General features: G+C 42.5%; 1 protein-coding gene across 7 annotated transcripts in view; it reads right to left on the bottom strand.

The window, feature by feature from the left end:
- The window catches only part of PPP1R12A (protein phosphatase 1 regulatory subunit 12A), a 178007-nt gene that overhangs the window by 20336 nt on the left and 130015 nt on the right, over positions 1–27656 (bottom strand). For all 7 annotated transcript variants that reach the window (XM_089674039.1, XM_089674040.1, XM_089674041.1 and 4 more), the window contains one exon: positions 11452–11502. In XM_089674039.1, the coding sequence (XP_089530165.1) occupies positions 11452–11502 (51 nt within the window). The remainder of the gene's footprint in view (positions 1–11451; positions 11503–27656) is intronic.

Here is a 27656-nt window from a genome sequence, read left to right as displayed (position 1 = left end):
TGTGTAGATGTTTGCTAGAGAAGTGGAGAATCTAGCACCCATACATGCTCCACACAATTGGATATAACAAAAAAAAAGAAAAAGAAAAAAAAGGTGCTTCATCAAATATACAGACAATAAAAGTGAAATCCTGAAGCGCTTTAGAGTAAAAACTATATCTAGCTAGAACACACTCTAAAGCCTTATTAGCCAAAATGTGTGGAATCAATGAGTACAACTCACGGACATCTTAAGTATCCCAAGTAAAACTTGGGATCCACCGAAAATTCTGAACACACAACAAAACTGTACTGGTATTCTTAATAAAGCCAGGAAGGAACACAACCACTGGTTGCAGGTGCATATTGCCCCACTCCACCAGATGTTTGGAGTAAGCCGATGCCAGCCACAACTAGTCGACCTTTATATTAAACTTAGGGAGGGGGTGGAATACTGGTGTAACATAATTCACCATTTATTTTTATTTTTTACTCAGAGCACCCATTTGTTTGCCCCTATTAATCAAATCTGTAAAGGCAGATTTAAAGAAAAATCACCCAGTTATTTCAAAGCCTCCACACAATACTGTGCAGAGTTGAGGACCACCACACCCCACTTTATTTGCCTCCCTGATAACAAGGTTTTATGGCTGCTTCAATTTCTTTATGGCTACAAGCTCCAAATAAGTAAAATTAGACCTAGATCGATCTTGAAGTATTCTTCTTTAAAATGCCTGTTCCAAAATATTTTGAAAAACCTCAACAGCTGAGCTCTTTGCTTTAATGGGATAACAAAAACAACTCATCACCCTTATAAAGCATACTACTGTTGACACCACATACTCCCTTTGAAGATTCAGTATACAAAAAGGTCAACCTGACATATAAATCAGCGAATAAAAAATTTCTAGGTGGTGTCATTGCTGTTCAAACACTCTCCTCCAACTCACCTATAGGTGAACATTATTGTGACTCTAAACACCAATTCCAAACTCTCCAATATATCCAGGCATTTTAAAGAGATAAATGGTGGTAGCATGTACTCCTGGCATTGAACATATATACCCTGTTACCCTCTGTTAGCCAGGTGTCTCACTCTGAATACTAGGGACTGAACTTTTTGAATTACTAGTTTACCATGACCTTCCTGGAGCAATGTGTTATTTTCCATATACTTGTATACCCTCTTGTATATGTCGTATCTATATATTATGGAACACATTTAAGTCCATGTGCTGTTTTTCGTCCTTTATTTCTCTTAATATTTTAAGGGTAATTACCTGCTCCTCGTGTGTCGGGGCACAGCACGCATTTAATGATGCTCGACTGTATTGGTTAGCTGTGACAGATTGAAAACGTGTAGGTATTTTGGCTGGATTTGACTTGCACCTCAATAAATGGATTCATTACTGCAAAGATTGTTGTGTTGCTTGCGCTTTCCTTTGGATTATTGCATGCTGAACTGCCTGTAATGGCTTGTGACCCTGAACACAGGAGAACTCCTTTTACTCTGTGGATTTGGGACTTGGAAGTAGCAGTGCTGCACTCTGTGCATGTGTCAGCATAGATTAACACCTCTGTTGGGTTTTGGTACTGTGAACAGGTTTGAACAGACTGCTTCCTGGGACATTTAGGACATTCTGCAAACTTGAATGTCCTTGGGCAGATTTTGGTTGAACTGAAATGGTGAGGAGGTAGAGTTCTGAAAAGTATTATGTACCCTTTTGAAACCACCAACTGAACCCACAGGTCTGGGATGTCTGACCCAGAGAGATGCAAACGCTAACAGACATCCCTCCACTCTTAGGACGACGCCCATTCATTAGGAAGGCCAGTGCACTGCAATTTCTCCACCACACATTTGTTTTTTTTACCTTTCATTTCTATTATAATTCTATGGTTTGTTCACAAGGTGAGGGTTTACATATACTTTAAGACTGAGACGGCAGGATTAACTACCTGAACAGGTCACTTTTCAGTAAATTGTTCCAATGGAGAGCACTCAGCAATGAGTGCTCATTCTATTTGCTCATGAACAGCAAGTCTCTTTGCAACCAAAGAGACATGGCCAGATGGAGGGCACTGAAGAGCAACAATGCCAGGGCTTTTGCACAGAGCAGAAATTAGCTTATCAACATCAGCAAACATATTGCATGAAGCTGCAGCTTCAGGCGTATAGGAGTCTGGGGAGTGAGAAAACTTCCACAGCCTTCTTAATACATGAGGGGAAGACGACTGGCACTTAGGAGTCCTGGACAGAGATGGCTGTATTAAAGCCATTAGTTGTCCAAGGAGTTGTGTGCTGCTGAAAATTTGCCCTTGTCAGATAGGCAGATTTTGCTTGCCTGATATAGAGCTAGAATCAAATGCAGCGAACTGTTTTAAAATCGGGTCCTGCTCTAGTTTAAAGGGGGCATGGTCACTCTGAAGTTGAATGCTGTTTAGTCCTTCAGCAGAGTAAATGTTTGTCTGAGTTTCTGCTGTGGATCCTTTTCGTCTGGTTTCCAGCATATCTATGGGTGAGGGTAATACCCTGTGGGGCCCTGATGGAATAGAGCGCAGAATTTAAAGTAAGCACAGAAAGAGGCAGCAACCTGGGTGCAAACTGTCCTGTAGCAAAATCCTCTTGGCAAAAGGGTGGGATGAAACATCTAGGAATTCCCAGAAGTACTGGTGTGACCTGAGAGCAAAGTGTTATGTTACCTGAACAGACAGGAGAAAACACCATTATACTTAATGAACTGGGAAAACCTGCATTCGATAGATTTCTTGCAGGATTCTGGAAATTGGCTCTCTGTAGCTGTTGACAGAAAAAAGCCTTCCAATTCAAATAAAAAAAAAAATAGTGGAAGAGTAAGATATCTACTCTAAGGTCACCAAGCAAAACTGAGCAGGTGTGAGGCGGGAGGGGGTGAAAGTCTCAAAGGTCTTCAATGTTCCATTTGCCTAGTGTCTTTATCCTGTAGGTGGGAGTATAACCCTTATCACCAAACTGTGTCCTCAATGGACAATAGATAAGAATGTAATTATACTAATGTTGCATTCACATATCTGAAACCTGCTTCACAAAATTAAGTTATTGATAGCTAAAAGTGCTAGTGAAGCGGATAGCCTAAGTATTTAGTGCTACGTCAACAGCATTGGTTCTCAAAATTCTATGTTCCTTGACAACTAACAACATTTTCAAAGGCTCTGGACCAGGTATACCGATATCCACTTTTTACCCTGTAAAATTCTATCAAAACTAGCAAAAATAAATAAAAAGGTTTACCACTGGCAGGATTAGGTAAAGCTGTAATGAAGGAGGTTTCGCATTCAGATAAAGATCAAATAGAGACTTATTTCATCTATAAATGAGATCACATGCACTTTAAGATGGTGAATAGTCTATGTAGCTCATGGCACTTGTCCTATTAAAAATGATGGCACTCATCACCAGCTTTATACTCATCTAAACCGAATCCTATGAGTGCGGCTCCAGACCACCTGGTGCAAGCTACAGCCTACTAGGAAGGGAACCACTGGTCAAGATATGCAGGTTGGAACCAATTGGTAAAGATATGTAAACCAATATCTACTAAATAAAACTAAACAAAAAAGGTCCGACTGGTTCAACATGCACAATGCACTGGGAGGAAGTAATCAAACTGGCTGCACTTTGAGAAGGTCAAACTACATTACTTAACTTCCTTTTCTTTTTGTGTGCAACAAGTAAATAGTATTTTTGACTTGACTGTAAAATACAGCTCAAAGATTTATGTAGGGCATTCATGATACGATTTTCTTTCCTTCCACCACGGGTGGAAGACAAGAAAATTGCTCAATTTCCCAACAGTCAGTGTTGATGGGGGAATGCCTCCCATGGAACTATTGTGTTCTGACGGTGGGGAGCCTTCCCTGCCAACCGAATACAATGATCATTGCTAGCAGCTATAGCCGCGGGTAGTAATCACATACAGAAAATCCGACAGGATGCTTGTACTGAAATCGATCGATGGATGGATCGGTTTCAGTACTAGCCTGCCCATAGATAGATCAAATCTCAGCGGGTCCTTGCTGAACCAGCCAAAATTTAATACATCTATAGCTGGCTTTAGTCTTAAGTATGGCCAAAGCTTTTTTTGATCATACTTCTCTTTTGAGTCACAGAAGTGCACTTATTTCTGCACTCCTGTGACCTAGATACACACAACGGGCTAAAGGTCCAGGTTCTACAGGGATCCAAACAAAGTCGAGATGCACCCAGATGCCTGACTGGCAGTTGGTCCAACCTCTCAGCGTACCTCCAAGAGCCTGAGCAAACCGCTTACTCCCCCTCCACTCCACAGCCTGGCGCTCAAGTGAGCACTGGAAAGGCAGAGCAGACAGCCAGTGACTGAATGCTCTCTGCCTAGCAAAGACTGAAAATTGAGCAATCAGCAGTCATGTGATAGCTCAGTTCTTAGAACTAATGGAGGACAACTGCAGCTTTGAACTGATACTATATAGGGGAGCATGCTTGTTTGCTATCTCACACTTCTCCTTTAACCAAGGGTTACATGCTGCCATCAACGAGCCTCAGTTTTGTAGCAAGCAATAGGAAGTTGACAAGGAACAGAGGGGGAGGAATCTGTGCCCTGTAATGTACATGTAAGGAATGAAGAAAAAAAACACATAACACACCTCTTAATCATACAGGAAAATACTTTTGTTTTAACCATGGGGCGTTCCAACAGTCCAGATGAGGGGTGAATACCACCACAAACTCTAACAGGCCCACATAACAGGATAAGAAGGGCTCAAAATACTCAGAGCAACTTGAAGCACATTACAGCCGAAAGTGGTATCAAAGTGACAGACTGAGTAAAAGAAGTAGGAACTGAGAGAAACTCAAATTGTGCATACTAAATACACACAACTGACATATTCAGAGGATGAAGAAAAAAAAAAAAAAAAAAGAAAAAAAAAAGGAAGGAGGCCCAGGCCTCAAAACATCCTTTTCCTTAAAGTGGAACTGAAGTCTTCTCTTTAAAGATTGTGAGCAAGCAGGCTTTTTATTGCAGAAGAGAAATCTGCCTGATGTAGTCTTCCTTGGAATGTAGGTTTACAAATGGGTATGTATGTGACAAATACCTGCAAGGGATACTCACGGAGCAACTGCAGAGCAAGAACATTAACAGATGACGGATTAGGAAATCCTAGGCTGCCAAATCAACTGTATAAAAGTAAGCAGCCTCCGACTTTCACTTGACTCCCACTACTGAATCCACTTTGCATGCACATGTCAATCTTCAACAGGTTGACAGCTTTATGTCAGAGAATTTCCCAAGTGGAGTCCTGACGCCCACTGAACAATGTTGCATTAGAGTATGCATTCTGACCATCTGGGACCCTTAAAGACAAACTGGCCAGTTCGGAGACCCTGAATACACTTGATTACCTCAGGCATCTTGATATCCAGCTTGAATACTTCGAGAAAGACGAACAGACGTCCAGCAGTACCCAACCCACCTAGATGTGGTCACAAGCATCACTGATTCCGATGTCATCTTTGCCTCCTAATCTATCCCCACCTAGCAAGGCTGAGCCAATGCCATTTTTAACATATACATTCACAACTCACTACTGAGGAAAGACTGTGCAGATGGCAAAATAACTTGTGCCTTTACTGTGGGGAATCATGGCGTAACCTTAAAAATGTCCTGTCAAGCCTAGTATGTCTCCCTCCTCTATTTAGATCACCAGTTACGCTGTGGGAATAGATCTGCTCAAACTCAAAACCACACTACCTTTCTCTGCATATCAGGAAAATCCAGGTCCAAGCGATAATTTATTCTGGTGCTTTTAACACTTATGGATACACGTTTTTCTCCGCAACACCATATTCCTTTGCAGGCCAAAACTCAGCAATTATCTATTTATCTAGCCGATGGATCCCATTTCATATCTAGACCGATAGTTCAAGAAATCTGCCCGCTATCTGCCACCAGTCATATGGGATATTTATGTTAGGACAATATTGCATTGCCACTGTTGACCATCATTCTGGTCACTCCTTTGTTACAAGCACACAACCCACAGGGGTAAACTGGGGGTTAAGGGAAGGGACATTTCATTATACTAAAAGCCATCAGCATTACTACCAGCCATATTCAGTTGAATATTGGCTGACTGTTTAAATCTCCCGCATCACAATTTTCTGGAAATGTTTGCTCAAAATAAGGCTGACATCTTACTACCTCATTGGTCATATGACTGACCAATTGAACTGCTACCAGGGCATAGATACCCTTTGGATGCATTTTCCCTGCACAAACCAGAACTGGAAACCCTACTTCAATATCTCTAGAAAAACCTAGTAAAAGGCTGTATTTGCCATCTACACAGCCTGTTGGAGCAGGTATATTCTTCGTGGAGTAAAATGATTTCTCTGCATCCCTGCTTGGACTATAGGAAAAATGAACAAAATTACCATCAAAAACAGATATCTCTCTAGTTTGAGCTTTTTAAGCTATTGAGAATAGCTAAAGTCTTTACAAAACTTGACTTGCGCTGAGCTTACAACTCGGTATGAATTCCTGAAGGGGATAAGTGGGAAACAACCTTTCGCACTCAATTCGGTCATTGAGTAGTTAGTCATGCCCTTTGGATTGTGTAATGCATTGACCACTCTGCTGTCTAACAGACTGTATGCAAAGGCTAAAAAATAGGATCCATTTAAAAAACAAAAAACAAATCAATTTCTAGGACTTATTACTAATCTCTAGCATCTCTATGAACTCCCAGAAAGCCAATTCTATCCACGAATGGTCTGCGCCGACAAATTCTGCATTCTTTCCATCATTTTTTTTTTCCCAACACGAGGCTTAATTCTTCTGATCTGACAGTCCAAGAAAATATTAAATTCTTATAGCTGAATAATAGGATACTACAGGAAGCCATTATAAAGGCTCAACAGGAAAGTCCTTGGACAAGAAAGAAAAGGAGAGGAGACCTAAATTTCAAGTCGGCAGACATTTGGCTGTTAGCTGCTAACCTAATCCTGAAACATCCATCTAAGAAATTAGGGCTTAGATATACACCAGGCAGCCATAACTTTAGGACCACTAAGTAAATAAAGTTGATTATCCCGTTACAATCTGAAAGTTGGTGGGATATATTAGGCAGCAAGAAAAAACAGGTTGTCCCTGAAGTTGATGTGTTGAACGCGGAAAACATGGGCATCACAGTTTGCTGTGTTTGGGGCTGTGTAGCTGCAGACTTGTAAAGACTCCCATGCTGACCTGTGTCTACAGCCAAAAGTACCAACAATGGTCACGTGAACATCAGAACTGGATCATGGAGCAATGGAAGAAGGTGGTCTTGTCCAGTGAATCACATTGTCTTTTACATCATGTGAAAGACCAGGATGTATCAATTACTAGGGGAAGAAATGGCACCAGGATGCAGTATGGGAAGACGGCAAGCTGACCTAGCGATTTGGGTTGCTTTAGGCCTTGGTTCTGCCATTCACGTGGATGTTACTTGATACGTACCACCTACCTAAACATTGTTGCTGACCAAGTAGACCCCTTTATGGAAACTATTCCCCAATTGCAGTGCCCTCTTTCAGCAGGATAATGTGCTTTGCCATGCTACAAAAATGGTTCAAGAATGGTTTGAGGAACACAATGGGTTTGAAGTTTTGAAATGGTCTTCAAATTCTCCAGATTTCAATCCAATTGAGCATCTGTGGCATGTGCCAGATACCACAGCATCTTTCAGAGGTCTAGTGGCATCTGTGCATTGACTGGTCAAGGCTGTTTGGTGGCAGAAGACCTACTTAATATTAGGTGGGATGTCAAAGTTATGCCATATCAGTATGTAGAACTATTTGCTGTTAAAATAATATTCCAGCAGCTTAGGAACTTTTACTCCTGAATCATACAAGATTCATCCAGTCTTTCCTGTATCTTTGTTAAGCTTGATACAGCACCTACAGTGATCAATGACAATGAAGTATATGAAGTCAATACAATTTTGGACTGCAAGAAAAAGGAGAGGTCGCATTAAGTATTTAAAAGGGAAAAGCTGTGGTCCAGAAAATAATTCCTATGACCTGGAGGACCAAAGTACAAGGGTTGGACAAAACTATGGAAACAGAGGGTAAAGAACAAAATTGTTACCCAACGTGGTGTTGGACTGTCTTGGATGGTGGATAATGGAATCCGATACTACACTTCATGCAAAAACCGTTCAAGCTCTCGCAGAGATGCCAGAGGCAAAAAACGAACCAGAACCTTGTTCTCCAAAATTGGGAAGGTGCGAGACCTTGTCTGCATGCTCATCAAACCACAATCTGACAGTCCCAGCTGTGGGAATAGCAGCATTATCTTCTTGGTAAATGGCGACGTCAAACAATGTTTGTACCATGGGGTGCCCATAGTCAGCCACAATTTGTACATAGTCGCTGGAAGTGACTACCTTTCAAGGTGATGATGGGGCCTGCAAAACACCAAGATAAAGCTGCCCAAACCATGATTGTGCCACCATCATGCTATACTGTTGCCACAAGATAGCCCTGGTCATAATCTTGGGACAGTGTTTGCCACACGTAAACACCTCCTCTGGTTGGGAACAGTCTGTAACTCGATTCGCTGGACCATATTACAGTCTTCTATTGATCGATAGTCCACGATTTATGGGTTTTGTACTGCTCTCCTTTTCTGAGCATTAATCAGTCACTAGTGGTTTGGCAATTGCAGCTTGCCCATGTAATATGGTGCTGTACCCGCGACACAGCAAATTGGCAACTTCATTCACAGAGGCACCAGCTAAACAGGCACCAATTTCCCCTCAGTAAGCTCTGATATATCTCCGTATTACTAGCAGCGCACGCAGTGAATAACAAAAGAGAGGCTTCCCACCTGTTAGCTAGGTGTTCCATCACACAGTGAAAGCAAAAGAATGTTGCATCTCTTCCACTTTCAAAGCAAAACATGTCATCACTTTCACACCTGCAAATCATGTAGTGTTTACATATTTTTGTCTTCTGAATATTGCATAAGGCTGATACATTGTTTTCAGTCACATCCTGAGAAAATGACCCAGGCTGGCATCCGGAGACTGTCTATTGGGAGAAAGCAATGTAAAGAAGGTTCATGTGTTCCACTACGAGAAGACCAGCACAGTACCACATTTTAGCATGAATGCGTACATAGTAGCATGCACACAAAGCACTAGTAATGGCACCAAAGAGCCTAAATAGGCTTAAGTATAAAATAAGATTGACTGCTGGGTGGTATTCAGCTTGAATCCAATTTACCGGTGATCTGACCCACTACAGCTGTGTCTGTGACCTGGCTTGCCTTTGACCAGTCTCTTGATCCTTGTCAGCCTGTTGTGACTTTGGCTTGTGTCTTGGACTCAACTTTCTGTCTTCTGATTTTGTACTGTGCTGCACGCTTATTAACGGACTTCAGCCTGTATACAGACACTACATCCATTTGTGTTCCTGTACATTGCTGCCCAGCTGTTAGAAAACAATAACTCAGAAGGACCTGATTCCCCCAAACACATCAGGTATGTGGTTGGTGGGATTCGGCTCTTTTTAATTAATGTATAGCCTGCCTTAATCAAGACAACTGCAGAACAGGAGAGGTCAAAATGCTGACAGTGATTGGTCAAATGCCATAACCAATTGGTCACTAGAGTCCATTGTACAAAAACAATAAAATTGGAGACATCAGGATTACTCAGACCTCAAAAATGCAGGAAGCTGTCAAAAGGCTGTCTGTAACTTGGTCACCATAGACTGCAGGACAGCTGAATCTGCTGCCTAGAGAATGTCCAGGAATTGCATGACGTAGCTGGAGAACAGCAAGAATAGAATACAGGGAAGCACTTGATCGGTGCAGCACTGGGGAGGTGAGAAGAATATCCACTTCAAATGTCACGGTCCATAGATGAAAGCAAAAAACTGTTCATCACTCAATTCACTGTGGTGCAGCACATGTGGGATGCACAAAAAAAAGAGAACAAATGCAGTCTTACAGTGCCCCACCATATTTAAAGTGATGCAGGACCATCTGTGAACCTCTGCAGAGCTGACCTCAGGGGGGGGGGAAAAAAAAAAAAAAAAAAAGGAAAAACCCTACTCACCGGTGATGGTCTGGGTGTGTAACTAACAGCCCCCATGAAGGATCCCAGAAAGAGTTCATCCTCCCCGTGGGCACACTCTGAAGGGGTCTTCAGGGACAGGCCACAGCCCTGGACCTATATGGCACCCTGCGGCTAGCTCAAAACAATGCACCACATGTCAAGATGAGAATACACAGTGGTCCTACATCATCTTGGCAGGGCCCAGTTCCTCAAAGGATCAGCTGAGTCAATCGATCTAGGAAGATGCTGAAAGAGAGCCTCAGTGGCTATGGAGCAGCTAGGAATCTTGATGGAAGAATTTGAAACCTTTGCATACCAGAAGAAAGCTTATCTCATTAGACAGACTTCAAGCAAAAAGTGAGGTAGTGGGAGGAGTTATATGGTGGTGTGCCTGGTTTTGTTTTTTTGCCAGCATCCAAGTACTTAAAGGTGGAAGCATATAACCAAGGGTTAAGACTAAAGTCCTGTGTCTGGAATTATTAAGGCGTACCTAAACTCAAAACCCTAACATACTGCAAATTAACACGCCTTAGATGTTGTGACTACACTGGCTTTTAAGGGTTTTAAAGTAAATGCAATAGCACTGTAAGCACTTTTGCTGCACAGTTCAATCTTTGTAAAGGAAGCTGAATAACAGCAGACTCAACATTCAAAAAAACAAAACCAACCCCCCTCCAAAAAAAAAAAAAAGTTCAGGGGGGACTCAGAAAAAGACTCTTTTTTAATGCTAGTGATTTCCATACATTTCGTTTTTGATTTTGTCTGAAGTACTACTTTAAGAAACTATTTACAAAATTCGAATATCAAACAAAAAAATGGTCTGTTCCTCACATCTACTTTCGAGCACTTGTCTGTAACTTATGAAAATCCCTTCAAAGAAAAATGTTCTTACAAATACTATGCTACTTATGTTGTACTACCCAGTGTTGTACAGTGTTAGAACAATGATCGGAATGATATATTGAAATTAAGTGCATTAAATATGATCTATTAATGTAGGACTATATTGGATACCAATTTTATAGACTGTTTAATCGCTACTTGTGGAATCAGGAGGGAAAGCAAATTACTGTACATAGAAAAAGAAAGGGGCAATAAGACCCTTGCATCCATGTTTCCTCTCCAAGTATCTTAACTGAGGGTGTACAATTGCAGTGCTGTTCCCAAAGTTTTCTGGCCAAGGATAACCACTATAACTTCTCACCGATCACAGAGCAGAATACATACTTCCAAAATATTTATACTGAATAGATATAGATATGTACAGCAAAACGCTGGAATTTTTTTTTAAAGTACGATATTTTAGTTTGAATGGCTTAGAACACACTTTAGACTTTTCTTTCATTTTGCTTACTTTAAGCTCCTCTTCCATTTCAGATATTCGTCTCTCCAAAGCTCTTCTTTCCTAAAGAGAACAGCAGATATATACATAAAGTAAGTAGGTGGTCCAGATGAAGATGTATAAAACATTAACTACAGTAAGAGTTAGCTGTCTGTCGTCCATAGAATAAGTGGTCTTTCTATATTGGTATTAAATTCTTAGAACCTGTGTTTTCAACTGGTTTGTCTTAAAATTTAAGATTTTGCAGCAAGCTTTAAGACTCATTTGGCACTTACACACTCTACCCCTACTTACAAAGTTTAAAAAGGAGTGTATACACCTTTTATTTCCCATTTGAAGCAACATGACCAAGGCAGTAGTAACTGCCATAAAAAAAAAAAAAAAAAGTGTCATGGATAAAAATATTTAGAAAATTCAAATACAGCTTTAAAGTGGTTCTAAAAGGCAAAAGTATTTTTTTTACCTTAATGCATTCTCTGCATTTGGGTTAAAAAAAAAAAACCTTTCAAAATCTGCTCCCCCCAGCACACCTTTAAACACTTACCAGAGCCAAATTCCAATCCAGTACTCTCTGCCCGTCTATAGCAGTTCTTTTTCCCTTCTTTCTCTCACAGGAGACTCAGTCATTGACTCACGCTACTGTCAGTCAAATCTTGTGAGGGAGAGTGGGCTGACAAAAGACATGGCCAGAAGAGATTCGGGGTCACCCTATGCAAACTCATTGCACAGAGCAGCTTGAACCCCAAAGCACTCACAGATGAAGATACTGACACCCTCAGGGACAGAGGTCAGGCAAACCCCTACATTCACAAACCATTTGGACAACTCTCAATATATACTGCTTTTCAGGAAGCAAGCAGAAGGTGCCAGTTCCATCAATGAATAAATTAGATATTGAAAATTTCAAGTTTATCTTCTATATATTTACAGGGTCAGTCCACAGTGAATTAATACTTTTTTTTTAAATAAATGTCTGAGGATTAGATAAGTTTGGGGGGGGGTTCATACTCGTTAAAGATAGTTATTTAGAGGTTGTATAATAAATTACCATATCACCCAGTAGATGGCCTCCATTCAGTAGCCGAAAAAGGCATGCACAAAAAGGGGGGTTGTGAAAAGAAATTCACAGAGAAAAGTGGCTACATTATGAACAGAGTGTGACAATCAGAAAAATTTCCAAAAATTATGCTTTATTACATATACAAGTTTGACATTTGGGCAATCGCCCTGGTTTACCATCACCTCAGTATGAGACAATACACACAGACCTAAAACCATATAAAATGACACCAAGACCGGTCCAAATACTTGTGCAACAAAGACAGTGACTACTAGAGCCTAAAGTCTTTGTAGCACTGGCTCACAGGTGAACACTTCCCACAGGAGGTGTATGCAAAAATTATACCATAGGTATACCATGTAACATGTTGTAAACATGTAGACATATGCTACTACCAAAATGGTTATATCCCAAGCAGGGAGTGTCAAAACATTACACTATAGATATAAAATATCACATGTATGCAGTGCAGCAAGCACAGTATGCGTCAAAAAGAGAAGCATGCCTCTAGGCCTATAAGAGACAAAAAGTAAATGTCATATATAAAATGCAGTACACTCCTATGCCGGCACATGTGGTTGGGGCCCATTCATCTGTAATATAAGCGACTGTTTCCTTAGGGCTCTTAAATGAGAATAAGCCCCATTTGTTACCAGGGTGGAAGGATAGATGCAAATAGCAGAGCACTGCTTGAAATGGTTTCTTCACCACTATATGTGGACTACACACCACTTTCTGTAAGGAAAACAAGACAAATCCCAATAAATCTTCTGCCTGTTGAGATACACATGGTATATCCTGTTTCCTATGAAAAGCACCATGATGTCCCCATCCTGTAGTGAAACAAACAATATGTGGAAAGTCACTGGAAGAGCTTTACTCTATATAAGATGTATAGGTTATATCGATCACTGAGGACCATATAACTAATGTCCTGTAACAGTCCACTCACCACCTGCGCAATAGATAGTAGGAGAGGAGAAGATGTCCTTCATAGGTACTGCCTTACAAGGCCAGAGAGGCCAGGGAACAACCGCTGACATCAGCCGATATACCGCGGATTCCAGCCTCTTCTTGGCGCCTGTGCTGCTTAAGCCTGCCTCGTGGCATGTGAAGATGGCTTCCTCCTTGTAGGTCAGCGTGCGTTCCACCTAGTGCGCATGACCGGAAGTGACGTATCTGACGTATGACGTCCACGCGTTTCGCCGATGGGCGTATCTCACTCAGCTTCGTCAGGACCAATGAGATTCCTGCATTACAATTTTCTATTTATAGTGGGTTAAAACCCACCCATTTATGCAAAAATTAAATTGCGGTTATTCCCATTGGAAGAAAAAAAGGGGGCTAAATACTTAGCACAGCTGCTGGTCATTATTAAATTCAATTAAAAGAACAAGCGACTGGAAATATCAAAGAGAGGAAAGGCTTGGCAATTTCAACAATGCATACACAAATCAAAAAAACCATAAATGTATATACTAATCACTTGGAAAATTACCATACTTTCACCAAGAGATGGCGATGTTTAGTGAAGGAATTACCAGGCCTATTCATTAAATGAACAGTTCCTAAAAGTACAGTATGAATTACCACAAAGCCACCACAAGATGGCAATGTTAATTAACGAATCTCGCTATGGATTATATTGCCAAAGATACCTAGACTTCAAATACCCATTTAATGGTATCATTATTATTGAGAGGGAAGGGCATAGTTAGCTCAACAGTCGGTCCTTTTACATTTTTAGACCTATATTCAGGTTTATACCAGCAGATCATCAATATTTCCCAGATGCCAAAAGGTTTGCCTTCATTCTTTGACATATAATTCACCCATTAGTGAAGACAGAAAAAATGCCATAGATCAACTGACGCATGGCAATATAAGGATACATAACTATGTAAATCTATTTATCCAAAAATACTTGGAGATCACATTCCACATTTAACCCCTTTGGGTACATTGTATCAAGTTTATATATCCAATATTTCTCCTTTTTTAGCAGTTCTCTGTCAAAATCACCTCTCCTTTGAGGAAAGTGCAATGCATAGAAACCTTTCACTTTTGTGCCATCCAATTTACCTCCATGATATTTAGCATAATGTTGAGCAAGATTGCTTTCAGGATCATTTGATCTAATATCTCTAAGATGTTCACCTATTCGTACTTTAAGTTGTCTTTTGGTCTTACCAATATACATCTTTTTACATGGACAGGTCAAAATATATAGCACTCTCACTGTGGAGCAATTTATAAGACTTTGAATTTTATAGTGAGTGTTATTTCCTGAGTCATAAAAGGAATCCGTGCGGTCCACATATTTACAAATTTGACATTTTCCACATTTAAACATCCCCTTAGTACGTGATTTCAACCATGTTGTTTGTTTTAACGGTTGATAGTCAGAATGAATAAGGAGATCACCAAGATTTGGTGCTCTTCTAGCTACCATTTGAGGGCGTTCACCTACAATCTTATTCAATTTGGGACATTGAGTTAAAATCTTCCAATGCTTTTCTAATATTTGTTTTACATCTTGCCATTGGGCTCCAAATTGGGTTATCATTCTGACAGGTTGCTCACTTAATTTAACCTTCTCATCCTTTTTAGGAGATAATAGATCCTTACGGTCAGTTTGATATGCCCGTCTCCGAGCCTTTCTAATTTGAGAGTGAGAATATCCCCTTTCCCTAAATCTTCTATAGAGGTCCTGGGCCTCCATCCTAAAGTCATTAATGTTCGAACAATTTCTCCGACATCTCAAAAACTGTCCCACTGGAATCCCTGAAATCAGTGAACGTGGGTGGTAGCTTCTGGCCTCTAGTAGGGTGTTGGCAGCAGTTGGTTTCCGATAAGTTTTTGTGAGGAGTCTTCCGTCTTCAAGTCTAATTTCCAAGTCCAGAAAGGAAATACACCTTTCATCAGATAAATATGTAAGTCCAATGTTAAAGGAGTTTTGATTTAACTCCTCCATGAATAGTTTTAATTCCTCAGATGTTCCTCTCCATACAAGGAACACATCATCTATATATCTTAACCAAATCTGGACATTAACAAGAAACCTTGATGATCTGAAGACAACCTGCTCCTCCCAGAAACCCACATGTAGACATGCGTAGGCCGGGGCCCACGGTGCTCCCATACTAGTACCTTTAGTCTGTTGGTAAAAGGTATTATTAAATTGAAAAAAGTTATGTCGTAATGCAAAGTCCAACAACTCACTAATAAATTCATTCTGTCCTCCTAAAGTAGGATATGTTTTATCAAGGAAGTAAGAAGCCGATCTCACACCACATTCATGTGGGATAGAAGTGTAAAGTGATTCCACATCTATTCCCACTAGAATGGAATTTTCATTAATAATCATATTTTCAATCTTGGCCAACACATCTTTAGTATCTCTTACATAAGAGGGGAGATTAGGAACCATATCTTTGAGAAACAGATCTATATATTTCCCTGTTTTATCTAAGGGACCATTAATGGCAGAGACAATCGGTCTACCCGGAGGATTTTCTTGATTTTTATGTATTTTAGGGATAATATAAAAGGTAGGATAGTTAAATTCTTCAGTTCTCAGATATTCATACTCTTTTTTGGTTAACAAACCCACTTCTTTTCCTAATGTTAAGATGGAATTTAATTTTTTTGCCACCACATGAAAAGGATTAGTGGCTACTTTCCTATATGTAGATGGATCACTTAATAGGCGCTTCACCTCTTTAACGTAGTTTTGTTCATTTAAAATAACTACATTACCCCCTTTGTCACTTCTCTTAATTACAATATTCTTAGTCTCTTTTAATTCTTTGAGGGCTTTTCTTTCTTTTTTTGTAAGATTATCACCAATTGGCATTTTCCACTCAACATTTTTAAGATCATCAGCAACAAAATCTAGAAATGTCGAAATCCTCATGTTGGAACGTATTTTCGGCATTTTTGTCGATCTAATATTCAGATCAACTTTTCTAATCACATTACTGTGATTATCCAGATCTATTTCGTTCTCATCACCATCCTCACTTTCCTCCATGAGAGATATCAACACATCGAGCATCTTGCGATCCTCCATGGATGAGTCAGAGGCCATATCCTGAGCCAGTGCTACAAAGACTTTAGGCTCTAGTAGTCACTGTCTTTGTTGCACAAGTATTTGGACCGGTCTTGGTGTCATTTTATATGGTTTTAGGTCTGTGTGTATTGTCTCATACTGAGGTGATGGTAAACCAGGGCGATTGCCCAAATGTCAAACTTGTATATGTAATAAAGCATAATTTTTGGAAATTTTTCTGATTGTCACACTCTGTTCATAATGTAGTCACTTTTCTCTGTGAATTTCTTTTCACAACCCCCCTTTTTGGGGATTTCATACTCACCTGGGTGGATGCAGCACCTGTACCCCACTGCCCCTAAGACTGAGGACTGAGGCATCAAAGACCACTGATTATGCAGTTCTTGGTCTTCAGTAAGCAGAGATGACTGTCAGTCACTGGCTCTCTGCTCTACTCCTACAGCACTCACAGGGGCATTAAGCTGTGGAGGGAGTGGGAGCAGCTGGCTCAGGCTCTCAGCAGCATAGCGAGAGGCTGAGCCAGCTTCCAGTCAGGGATCTGGGTGGATCACAACATTAACATCGGGATCTTTCCAGAGCCTGGACTGGTTGAGTGACGTCACAGGAATGCAGAACTAGATGCACTCCAGTAATCCATAGGAGACAGAGCCAAAAGTGCTTTGGCCCTACGTCTCCTTTAAACCACCTGTTTTTTCTTGTTCAAACATTTTTATTAACAAAAGAGAAAACTTTAACAACACAATCAAGGAGACATTGTAGATATACAGTGGACATTGAAGGGGCAATAGGACATTGAAGAAAAATGAATGAGGATCACATTACAGATGTCTATATAATTCAAGCAAAAGCAAGAACATAAGAGTCGGTAATAGATGACATTATCGTCCCAGCCAATCCAAGTAACGTCTCCTAAGTGCATTTAAGAAGTAGGGGGAAGTTTGGAGGGGGATCAGACGGGGGAGGAAGGAAGGGTATGGGAAAAAAAAACAATAACGATGACTTCCATGAACAATCAACTAGTTTACAGCAGACTCCACGAGTTGCCCACGAAGGACTATTGACAGTATTCTGGGCGCACAGTATAAAAATCAAGGGAGAAGGAGTGATTCATCAAAGTTAGGTGGGAGGAAGCGCTCTACCCAGGGGTTCCATATGTGCAAAAATTTAGGGATCGTGTCTAGAATTGTGGCCTCCACCTTTGCATGTATCATGGCTTGTGTTATTCTGGTTTTGACGGCAGCAACACTAAGGGTGGGGGATTTCCAGGATTTCGCTATAACCTGCTTAGCCGCCGTTGTAACTTGCATAAGGAGCTTGAATTGCGAGTTGGAGACGCCAGGGGGGCACTGATTGAGTAGGGCTGTTGTTGGATCAGGTCTTAAAGTGATAGCACTAAGTGTAGATAGCATGGTGAAAATTTCATTCCAAAAGACCCGGGCCACTAGGCAATCCCACCACATATGGTAATGCGTCCCTAAGTCTGTACAGCCTCTAAAACAATTGGGCGAGTAATTAGGGGTAAATTTTGCGATTCTCGCTGGGACCAGGTACCAGCGGGTTAAAACTTTATAATTCGTTTCCAATGCTACAATGTTCTGCGAAGATGATTTTGTGTTAGCCCAAATGTGATCCCAGTCAGATGGGTCGAGTTTCCTGCCCAAATCCACTTCCCACTTATGGGTATACAGAGGGGGGGACGTGGTAATCGAAGTAGTGAGGAGTGAATATAAGCAAGAAATAAGCCCACGTCTATGGGGGTCTTTGTAGCACGCTCATTCGAAGAAAGACATATCATCTGGCCAATTTGTTGTTGTAGCGTAGGGAGCATAAAAGTGTTGTAGCTGTAAGTATCGGAATATCTCGGAAGCTGGGAGGCCATGTGTTTCCCGCAGCGAGGCAAAGGATTTAAACTTATTCCTCTGCAGGAAATGATGCGTGCGGAGCAAATTAGAAGAGGACCAGGCTTTGAATAAAAGGGGCGTCTGCCAGGCCGGGGGAAAAGCTGGGTTTCGTAAAAACGAGAGCAGAGGATTATGTAGCGATTGGAGGGGATATCGGGTTTTCAGTTTATCCCATAGGGATAAAAAGTGAGAAGTGATGGGGTTGGTTATAGAGCGGCGGTCTATAGGCCTCAACCAGAGTAAGTTAGCTGTAGATAAGGGGTCACATTCTATCGATTCAAGTGCAACCCACTGATGGATTTCAAAGGTTGCATGGTACTTAGGTAATGAGATAAATGCGCTGCTTGATAGTATTTACTGATGTCAGGTAGGCCTAGACCACCATTGAGCTTAGGATGGTATAGGGTGGAGCGAAGCATACGACGAGTATTACCCCATACATAGGAAAAAATGCGACGCTGTAGTGTGCGGAGGTAGTGAGGGGGGACTGGGACTGGAAGGACTCTAAATAGATATAGAATTTTTGGGAGGATTGACATCTTGATAACTGCTATTCTGCCTAGCCATGCGAGGGGTAAGGAAGACCATTTGGTCAAAAGGGCAGAAAGATGGTTTAGCATCGGAAGATAGTTAGCTGCGTAAAGTTCTGTTAACTTAGGGGTCAGTTTAATACCCAAGAATGGGATATGGCAGCGCGACCAAGGGAATGGTAGAATCTGCTTTAGGTGCGTCAACTCTAAAGGGGGGAGAGAGATGTTGAGTGCTGTTGATTTATTAAGGTTTATTAGTAAGCCAGAGAGCGAGCCAAACGCCTCGAGAAGCCGGAGTAGAGAAGGAGTGGAAGTCAATGGGGATGAGAGAGAGCAAGACGTCATCCGCAAAGAGACATAACTTATGATGCATGCCTCCTATCTCAAGTCCCCTGATATCCGGGTTAGCTCTAATTAAGAGAGCCAGAGGCTCTATAGCCAGGGCAAAGAGCAAAGGGGACAGAGGGCAGCCTTGTCTCGTGCCTCTGGAGATCGGGAACTGAGCCGACCTGTGTCCCAGATACCTAATTCTGGCCGAGGGCTCTCGATATAACGAGAAGATCCAGGTTAAGAAATGTGGGCCAAAACCCCGACGACGCAATATATAGCTGAGATATGGCCATGAGACTGTATCAAATGCTTTCCGGATATCTAGGGACAGGAAACAGGCGGGAATATTGCGAGACCTAGCTAAGTTAGCCAAAAGAGATGCACGTCTGATGTTCTCTCCCGCTTGCCTAGTTGGAATAAAGCCCACTTGGTCGTTAAGAATTAGAGGGCCAATACATAGGTTAAGACGTGAAGAGAGGATTTTAGCTAACAGTTTAACGTCAATGTTGAGGAGAGAGATTGGCCTATAATTGGACCACTGCGTATCGTCAGAATTCGGCTTTGGGATCATTGAAATGTTCGCTTGTACTGTATCGTGATTAAAAATGTGGCCAGACAGTAAAGCGTTAAAGGCATTAGTGAGGATAGGTGTAAGGAGGTGAGCAAATTTTTTGTAATACGTGGCTGAGAAGCCATCTGGTCCTGGGCGCTTACGTAGTTTTAAATTTTTAATAGCATCTAGGGTTTCGGCTAGGGCAGGGGTCTGCAACCTTTAAGACATAAAGAGCCACTTGGACCCGTTTCCGAAGGGAAAAAAAAGACTGGGAGCCGCAAAACCATTGCAACATTTATAACAAATCCGACACTGCATATATTGCAAAAAGCACTCTGGTCATGAAGGGGGTTTAAGGGCCCAGTAAGCAAAGGGTTAATCAGGGCCACAGTGTATCTTCATAATCACAATCATAGCCTTAGGTCAGTGGTGGGCAACCTTTTTTTTCAACTGAGCCAAATCTCGCCAAAACCACGATTGAAATTTATTTTGACAGCCACATTTTTAAAACTGAAAATACATCCCCCATATAGTAATTCATCCCCCATAGTAATTCATCCCCCATATAGTAATTCATCCCCCATATAGTAATTCATCCCCCATATAGTAATTCATCCCCCACAGTAATTCATCCCCCATATAGTAATTCTTCCCCCATAGTAATTCATCCCCCATATAGTAATTCATCCCCCATATAGTAATTCATCCCCCCCATAGTAATTCATCCCCCATATAGTAATTCATCCCCCATATAGTAATTCATCCCCCATATAGTAATTCTTCCCCCATATAGTAATTCTTCCCCCATATAGTAATTCATCCCCCATATAGTAATTCTTCCCCCATAGTAATTCATCCCCCACATAGTAATTCATTCCCCATAGTAATTCATCCCCCACACAGTAATTCATCCCCCACATAGTAATTCATCCCCCACATAGTAATTCATCCCCCACATAGTAATTCATCCCCCATATTGTCTCAATTCACTTACCTTTGCTCCGCGCGTTCCTCTCGCTGTGTTCCCGCACCGTTCTGGTCTTCAGGGCGGACTGAGAGAGGAGTTAGTCACTCTGCCCCGCCTACATCCTGGCTGCCCCACCTACATCCTGACAGCCAATGTTCCACGCTCCGCGGGCCGGATTTTTGAGGAGGGAGGGGAGCGGGCGCCCGGCACACAGAAGAGCCGCATGTGGCTCGCGATCTGCGGCTTGCCGACCACCTGGTGGGCAGTGTGCTCCGGAGCCGCAGCAAAGATGAAAAAGAGCCGCATGCGGCTCTGGAGCCGCGGGTTGCCGACACCTGGGCTAGGGAAATGGGTCGCTCAAGTGTCTCCAACTGGCACTCTGAAAGTTTCGGGAAGGAAATGGGGGTTAGAAGGGCATCTGCTTGCGTGGGGTCAAAAGGTGTGGAAGAGGAATAAAGCTGTGACAGGTGTTTATGGAAAATCTGTAGAATGTGTTCTGGGTTACTAGTGAGGTTGCCAGAAGAGGTGTGTATCCGGATAGGTCTAGTGAGTTGGTCAAGCCTACGAAGTGAGAGGGCCAGGAATGTATTGGGTTTATTCGCCTTGGTGTAATATTTGTGTCTAGATCGACGGAGCGAGAGTTCAGCTTGATCTGTGAGAAAAAGATCTAGAGCCAATCTAGAGGGTCTCACGATTGGCAGGCGTAGGAGCCGCCTGGAAGGCTTGATGGGAACGATCATAGGTTTGCTCTAGTGTGAGACGTTGCTGCCTTTTGCTTTTATTTAAGAAGGATGCTTTGCTAATGCAAAACCCTCGCAGAACCGGTTTATGCGCTTCCCATAACAGGAGAGGTATGGTATAGCGTGTTGTTGAAGTACTTGTAGGTGGGGTTTCATAGCCCTGCGCTTGGTGATTGTTGTGAGGCTTATATCCTGGAATAGCTGGTATGAATAACCTTGGAACTGTAGAAATTCTGCGTTACGGGCGGCTTGTAGGAGTTGCTCCTTGGTGCGGAAAAAGTGGAGCTTGGCTATAATGTCACGCGGTGGACCATCCGTGCGTCGTAATGCTAACGCCCTGTGAACTCTATCCAATTCTAATCTTTCGATTGGGATAGCTGGGGCAAGCTCTTGGAACAGAGCTGTTACTGTTGATTGGAGATCGACGATAGTTTCCGGGAGGCCACGAATACGCAGATTGGAGCGTCGTGCCCTGTTTTCAAAGTCCTCCAATCGTGTCAATAGTGTTGCGTTTTCGTCGCGCAGAAGGTCAAGGTCATCCGTATGTGTCTGAAGCGTGGCATCAAGACCATCTACCCTCTGTTCTAGGTCCGCAATGCGTTGCCCTAGTTCACGGATTTCCCTAGATAGTGTAGCAGTGATGCGGTCCGAGGTTTGCTTCAAAGCTTTGTGTAGCATTATTTCAAAGCGGGTCAGCAGGTCAGGGGTAGTAAGGTCAGGCGTCAGGGCTTGTGCAGGGACATCTGTTTCAGTGTCAGACTCACCCTCAGACGTGCAGGGATGGCTGAGCTGCGGATCCTGAAGGGCTGCATATGTACTTGTCACCTTCTTCTTGCTTCCCTGTGCAGGGGCGGTGGCCATCTTTGTGGAGGCCTTTGCCAGGGCCTCCTTGATTGACTTGGTAGAAGGGGGGACCTGATGCCGGGGTGCCCCCTTAACCATTCTGCTGCTTGTTAGTCGGGGGGGGGGGGGCTGTTATGGTGTTCTCAGCCCCCCTTTTCTCTCTCTCCGCTGCCCAGGTTCAGTGTGGTGGGCGGGCCTGTGCGGTGCTCGCCCACCACACAGGGTGTCCGCAGGGACACGTGTCCCGTCGGATATTTCCGACCCGCTGCAGGAGATCCGCCGCAGACCAGGGCGGATCGGACCCTGGGATGGTTGCCGCTGTGCTCGGGTCCCCCTGGTGTATGTTGCGGGCCGGGACCCGCTGCTTGGCGGCGCTGTCACCCGACGGGGAGACGGAGCCTTAACGGGACATATCCGTCCCGCCGGCCACGCATGCGCACTCCACCACCTGTTTTTTCTAAGCCTCTCGATCTCTGGTGGTTCCCTGGCATGCACTGACATTGCCAATACAGTGGTGTACCATAGTGTGTTGCAATTTTTATTATATAGAGAATGCAGTAGGCAGAGCAGTTACAGAGCCAGAAACAACACTAGTAAATATGTGCCACTGTAGTCTACAAGCGATATGAGATGCTAAGGCGGATGACTGTCTGCTCCTTGCCACCAACTGAAGTATCATTTTCTAAAAGAACAAAACTCCTTAAGGTGGAACTAAAGGCAAAACTTTTCTTCATTTTGGAGAGTTATAACCCCTGTATTTTTTGCCATCTGTGTCTAATTGGAGAGATTTCCTCACTTCCTGTTAAGGCTATAGGACTGGAAGTGAAGAGAAATCTCCCCTAAGTGAGAATCCCAGTGTGTCACAGGGCTACCAGAACTAGTATACCTATTGGAAGTTTTCACCTCTATTACTGTTCTGATGTCAAACACAAAATGTGGGATTATCTTTTACTTTCACTTACTATGAAAACTGTAAATCGAACGAAATCGAGAGGGTGAATATTCCTAATGACACAGAAATGATTAAAAACTAACGAGTGTTCTAATACCTCTCCAATATCCAAAGCTAAATAAAAAAAAACAAAAACAAAACAAACACACCTTTGCCTTTCGCTATACTTTAAAGCCATTAAGTACACAGGAGGAATTCTGACTTTTCTGTAAATTCCATGTCTTAGACCAGGGCTTAAAATTTTTAAGTCTAGACCTACTAGCCAGGCAAAAACTTTACTCTCCACCAGTTGCCCAACCAAACCTTGCACAGATCTGCCTCCAACCCCACCCCAGGCCCATCCCCCAACCACACCCCCTTAAAGCTTACCAAATTTAATTTTCTTTAGAATTGAGAGTCCAAAATATAAAAAACAGCAATTATAACATAGCTTTATTATGTCAATTTAAAAATAACAGCAATAGCTTAATAGAGTCTAGAGGGCAAGTGGTTACCATAAAACAATGTAAACATAAAATGAAAATGAGTGTCCGCATCAGAGTCCTCCTTTACATCAAGTGTCCCCCTTTACATCAAGTGTCCCCAGAGACCCCCTTTATATAACTTGTCCCCATCAGAGTCCCCCTTTATATAGGGTGTCCCCAGAGTCCCCCTTTATATAAGGTGTTCCCATCACAGCCCCCCTTTATATAAGGCGTTCCCATCAGAGCCCCCCTTTACATCAGGTGTCCCCATAAGTGTAACCTCACCCTTCCTCCTTGTACTCTGATCTTCTTGTGAATGCAGATTCTCCTCCTTTCCCTCCTTTGGTCATGTGATAAGTCACATAACAAAGGGAGAGAGGAAGAACACTGCCTTCACTCCTTAGTGCCGGCTGTCTATTGCCCTTGCAGGCAGGAGGGAGGAGAAAGCCTAGTCCTCCCACCAGCAAGTGTCAGCACCTGCTCCCTGTGACAGGAGTACTCGGGGCAGGTTGGTGCTGTTGGTAGCACCTGCCACCCACCCTCTGATGCAGGGCCTAGGACACACTTGCCCACGTTATTTTCACTAGCCAAATGCGAGCAGACGAGTGGAAATTTCAAGCCCCGTTTTAGACAATTCCATTTACAGTACAGGACACAGGAAACTTATTCATATACCATGAGTTTTAGGCTCCTACATTCCCTTTAACCCTCCCCCACTCCGTAAATCCTCAGTTTTGCAGCAAGCAATGTAAAGTAAAGAGTTTAGGAAGGGTGGCCCGTGTCCTGCATTCCAAGTTATGGGATTTACAGGTACAACAAAAATCCTTTTAATTGTTCAGCACAGGACACAGGCAACTTATTCATACGTAATGGAACATCTCTCCAAGCAAAAAATACAAGAGTGGGCAACAGCTATGCAAACGGAACAGTGCCAACAGGCTGAAAAGACAACAGGGGATAAAGAGCAAAGCTGATAATGGAGCGGTCTGGCAGCCAAAACCAGAATCTGCAAATGACTGGATATCCACCTTGTAGAAACTTTGAGAAAGTACAGTGCTTTGAAAAAGTATTCATACCCCTTGAAATCTTCCACATTCTGTCATGCTACAACCAAAAACGTAAAAGGAGTTATTACGATTTTATGTGATTAGACAAACACAAAGTGGCACATCATTGTGAAGTGGAAGGAAAATGATAAACGGTTTTCAAAATTGTTTACAAATAAATATATGAAAAGTGTGGTGTGCCTTTGTATTCAGCCCCCCCCCCCCCTCTCCTGAGTCAATACTTCGTAAAACCACCATTTGCTGCAATTACAGCTGCAAGTCTTTGGGGGTATGTTTCTACCAGCTTTGCACATCTAGAGTGACATTTTTGCCCATTCTTCTTTGCAAAATAGCTCAAGCTGTCAGATTGGATGGAGAGAGGGTGTGAACAGAAATTTTCAAGTCTTGCCACAGATTCTCAATTGGATTTAGGTCTGGACTTTGACTGGGCCATTCTAACACATGAATATGCTTTAATTTAAACCATTCCATTGTAGCTCTGGCTCTCTGATTATGGTCATTGTCCTGCTGGAAGGTGAACCTCCACCCCAGTCTCAAAGTCTTTTGAAAACTAACAGGTTTTCTTCTGAGATTGCCCTGTATTTGGCTCCATGCATCTTCCCATCAACTCTGACCAGCTTCCCTGTCCCTGCTGAAGAAAAGCATCCCTACAACATGATGCTGCCACCACTGTTTCACGGTGGGGATGGTGTGTTCAGGGTGATGTGCAGTGCTCGTTTTCCGCCACACATAGAGTTTTGCTTTTAGGCCCAAAAGTTCAATTTTGGTCTCATCTGACCAGAGCATCTTCTTCCACATCTTTGCTGTGTCTCCCACATGGCTTCTCGCAAACTGCAAATGTGACTTCTTATGGCTTTCTTGCCACTCTTCCATAAAGGCCAATTTGTGGAGTGCATGACTAATAGTTGTCCTGTGGACAGATTCTCCCACCTGAGCTGTCGATCTCGGCAGCTCCTCGAGAGTTACCATGGGTCCCGTTTGGCTGCTTTTCTAATTAATGCGCTCCTTGCCCAGCCTGTCAGTTTAGGCGGACGGCCATATCATGGAGGTTTGCAGTTGCGCCACTCTCTTTCCATTTTCAGATATTGATTGAACAGTGCTTCATGAGATGTTCAGAGTTTGGGATATTTTTTCTTTGTATAACCTAACCCCGCATTAAACTTTTCCACAACTTTATCCCTGATCTGTATAGTGTATTCCTTAGCCTTCATGATGCTGTTTGTTCACTAATGTTCTCTAACAAACCTCTGAGGGCTTCACAGAACAGCTTTATTTATACTGAGATTAAATTACACACAGGTGGACTATTTACTAATTAGGTCACGTCTGAAGGCAATTGGTTCCACTACATTTTAGTAAGGATATCAGTAAAGGGGGCCTGCATACAAATGCATACCACACTTTTCAGATATTTGTAAAAAATTTTGAAAACAATTTATCGTTTTCCTTCCACTTCACAATTATGTGCCACTCTGTGTTGGTCTATCACATAAAATGCATTTACATTTTTGGTTGTAACATGACAAAATGTGAAAAATTTCAAGGTGTATGAATACTTTAAGGCACTGTATGAACAGAAGATCAGATAAAGTCCTTACACAGTTGGGGAACAGAGGTGTGGTGCTCTAAAAGCCAGGGATACTGCAACAGATCTGGTGAAGTAGGCGAGTAACAGCACAGGACAAGGCTTTTGTTTAGCGCCTAGGCTGCTGAAATCAAGCTGCTTATCCATCATGCAATGGTAGATTTTGAAGCGGGATTCCCCATGCGATGTCCTGAGGATAGAAGGTGAAGCTTTTATATACTCTCTAATGGTTCTGACTACATCCAGGCAATGTAGAAAATTCCTATGAATGTTGGCAGAAAGGCCAGAATGGGAGACAGAGTAATCTCGGGGACTGAACTGACTGTGCTTGCACCAGGCAAAGTAACATTTCTAGTAATAAATCTTTCAGGAAATGGCCTTGCTTGCTTTCAGGAAGGTAGGAGTCAGACTCAAAAATCGCTCTATTCTTTAAGACTTTGGTTTCAACAGTCATGGTTTTAAAGTCAGAGACTGTTAAGCAATGTGAATAGAAGGCCTTTGGATAGCTGATCTGGTCTATTGGAAAGTGTTCAGTGCCAGTAGAATTTCCATCTTCCTCACTTGCTCTATTCTATGGAGACCGGAGCATAATCAAAGGCCAAAAGCACAGAAATCACTGACAGAGGTGGGTAATTATAAACTTACAAATATGCATGCTGGATGTCCACGTAGACCATTCCTGACCTTGTGGACTCCATGCAAAATTTTAGAATTTGAAGGAATTTGTTTAGGGGTTTTAAGTGCAGGGTAGGACGAACACCTGGTTGGGCTTTGGTACAGTCAACAGGTTTGAGTCCCTTGAACCTGTCCTGGGAAGAAACTAGCACAGACTCCCTGGGGCAAGAAATGGCTGGGGACATTCTAAAAATCTAACTGCCCTCGGACAGGTTTTGGTTGATTTAAAAGAAATGGAGTGATGGTAGAATTTTGAACTCTGTCTTGTACCTTTGAACCACCAATTTAACCCACAGGTCTGGGATGTCTGTGACCCAGAGATGCAAATTGTAACAGATGTCTCCCCAATCCTAGAAGCAAGGGCTGAACTAAGGTTTTGAAGTTGAACCCCCGATTTGAGCGTGCAGGTGCTCTGCGTTTAGAGAAGCAAAGCGCTTCTGAGGAAGGGGGTTTTGATGCTTTCTTCACCGGAAACAAA

Source organism: Staurois parvus, unplaced genomic scaffold (genome assembly GCF_062004578.1).
Source record: "Staurois parvus isolate SC_StPar_1 unplaced genomic scaffold, SC_StPar_1.0 ptg000147l, whole genome shotgun sequence".
In the NCBI taxonomy this organism is placed as follows: Eukaryota; Metazoa; Chordata; class Amphibia; order Anura; family Ranidae; genus Staurois; species Staurois parvus.
Note: the sequence above shows the minus strand (reverse complement) of the source record. Positions and strands in the feature narration are given on the sequence as shown.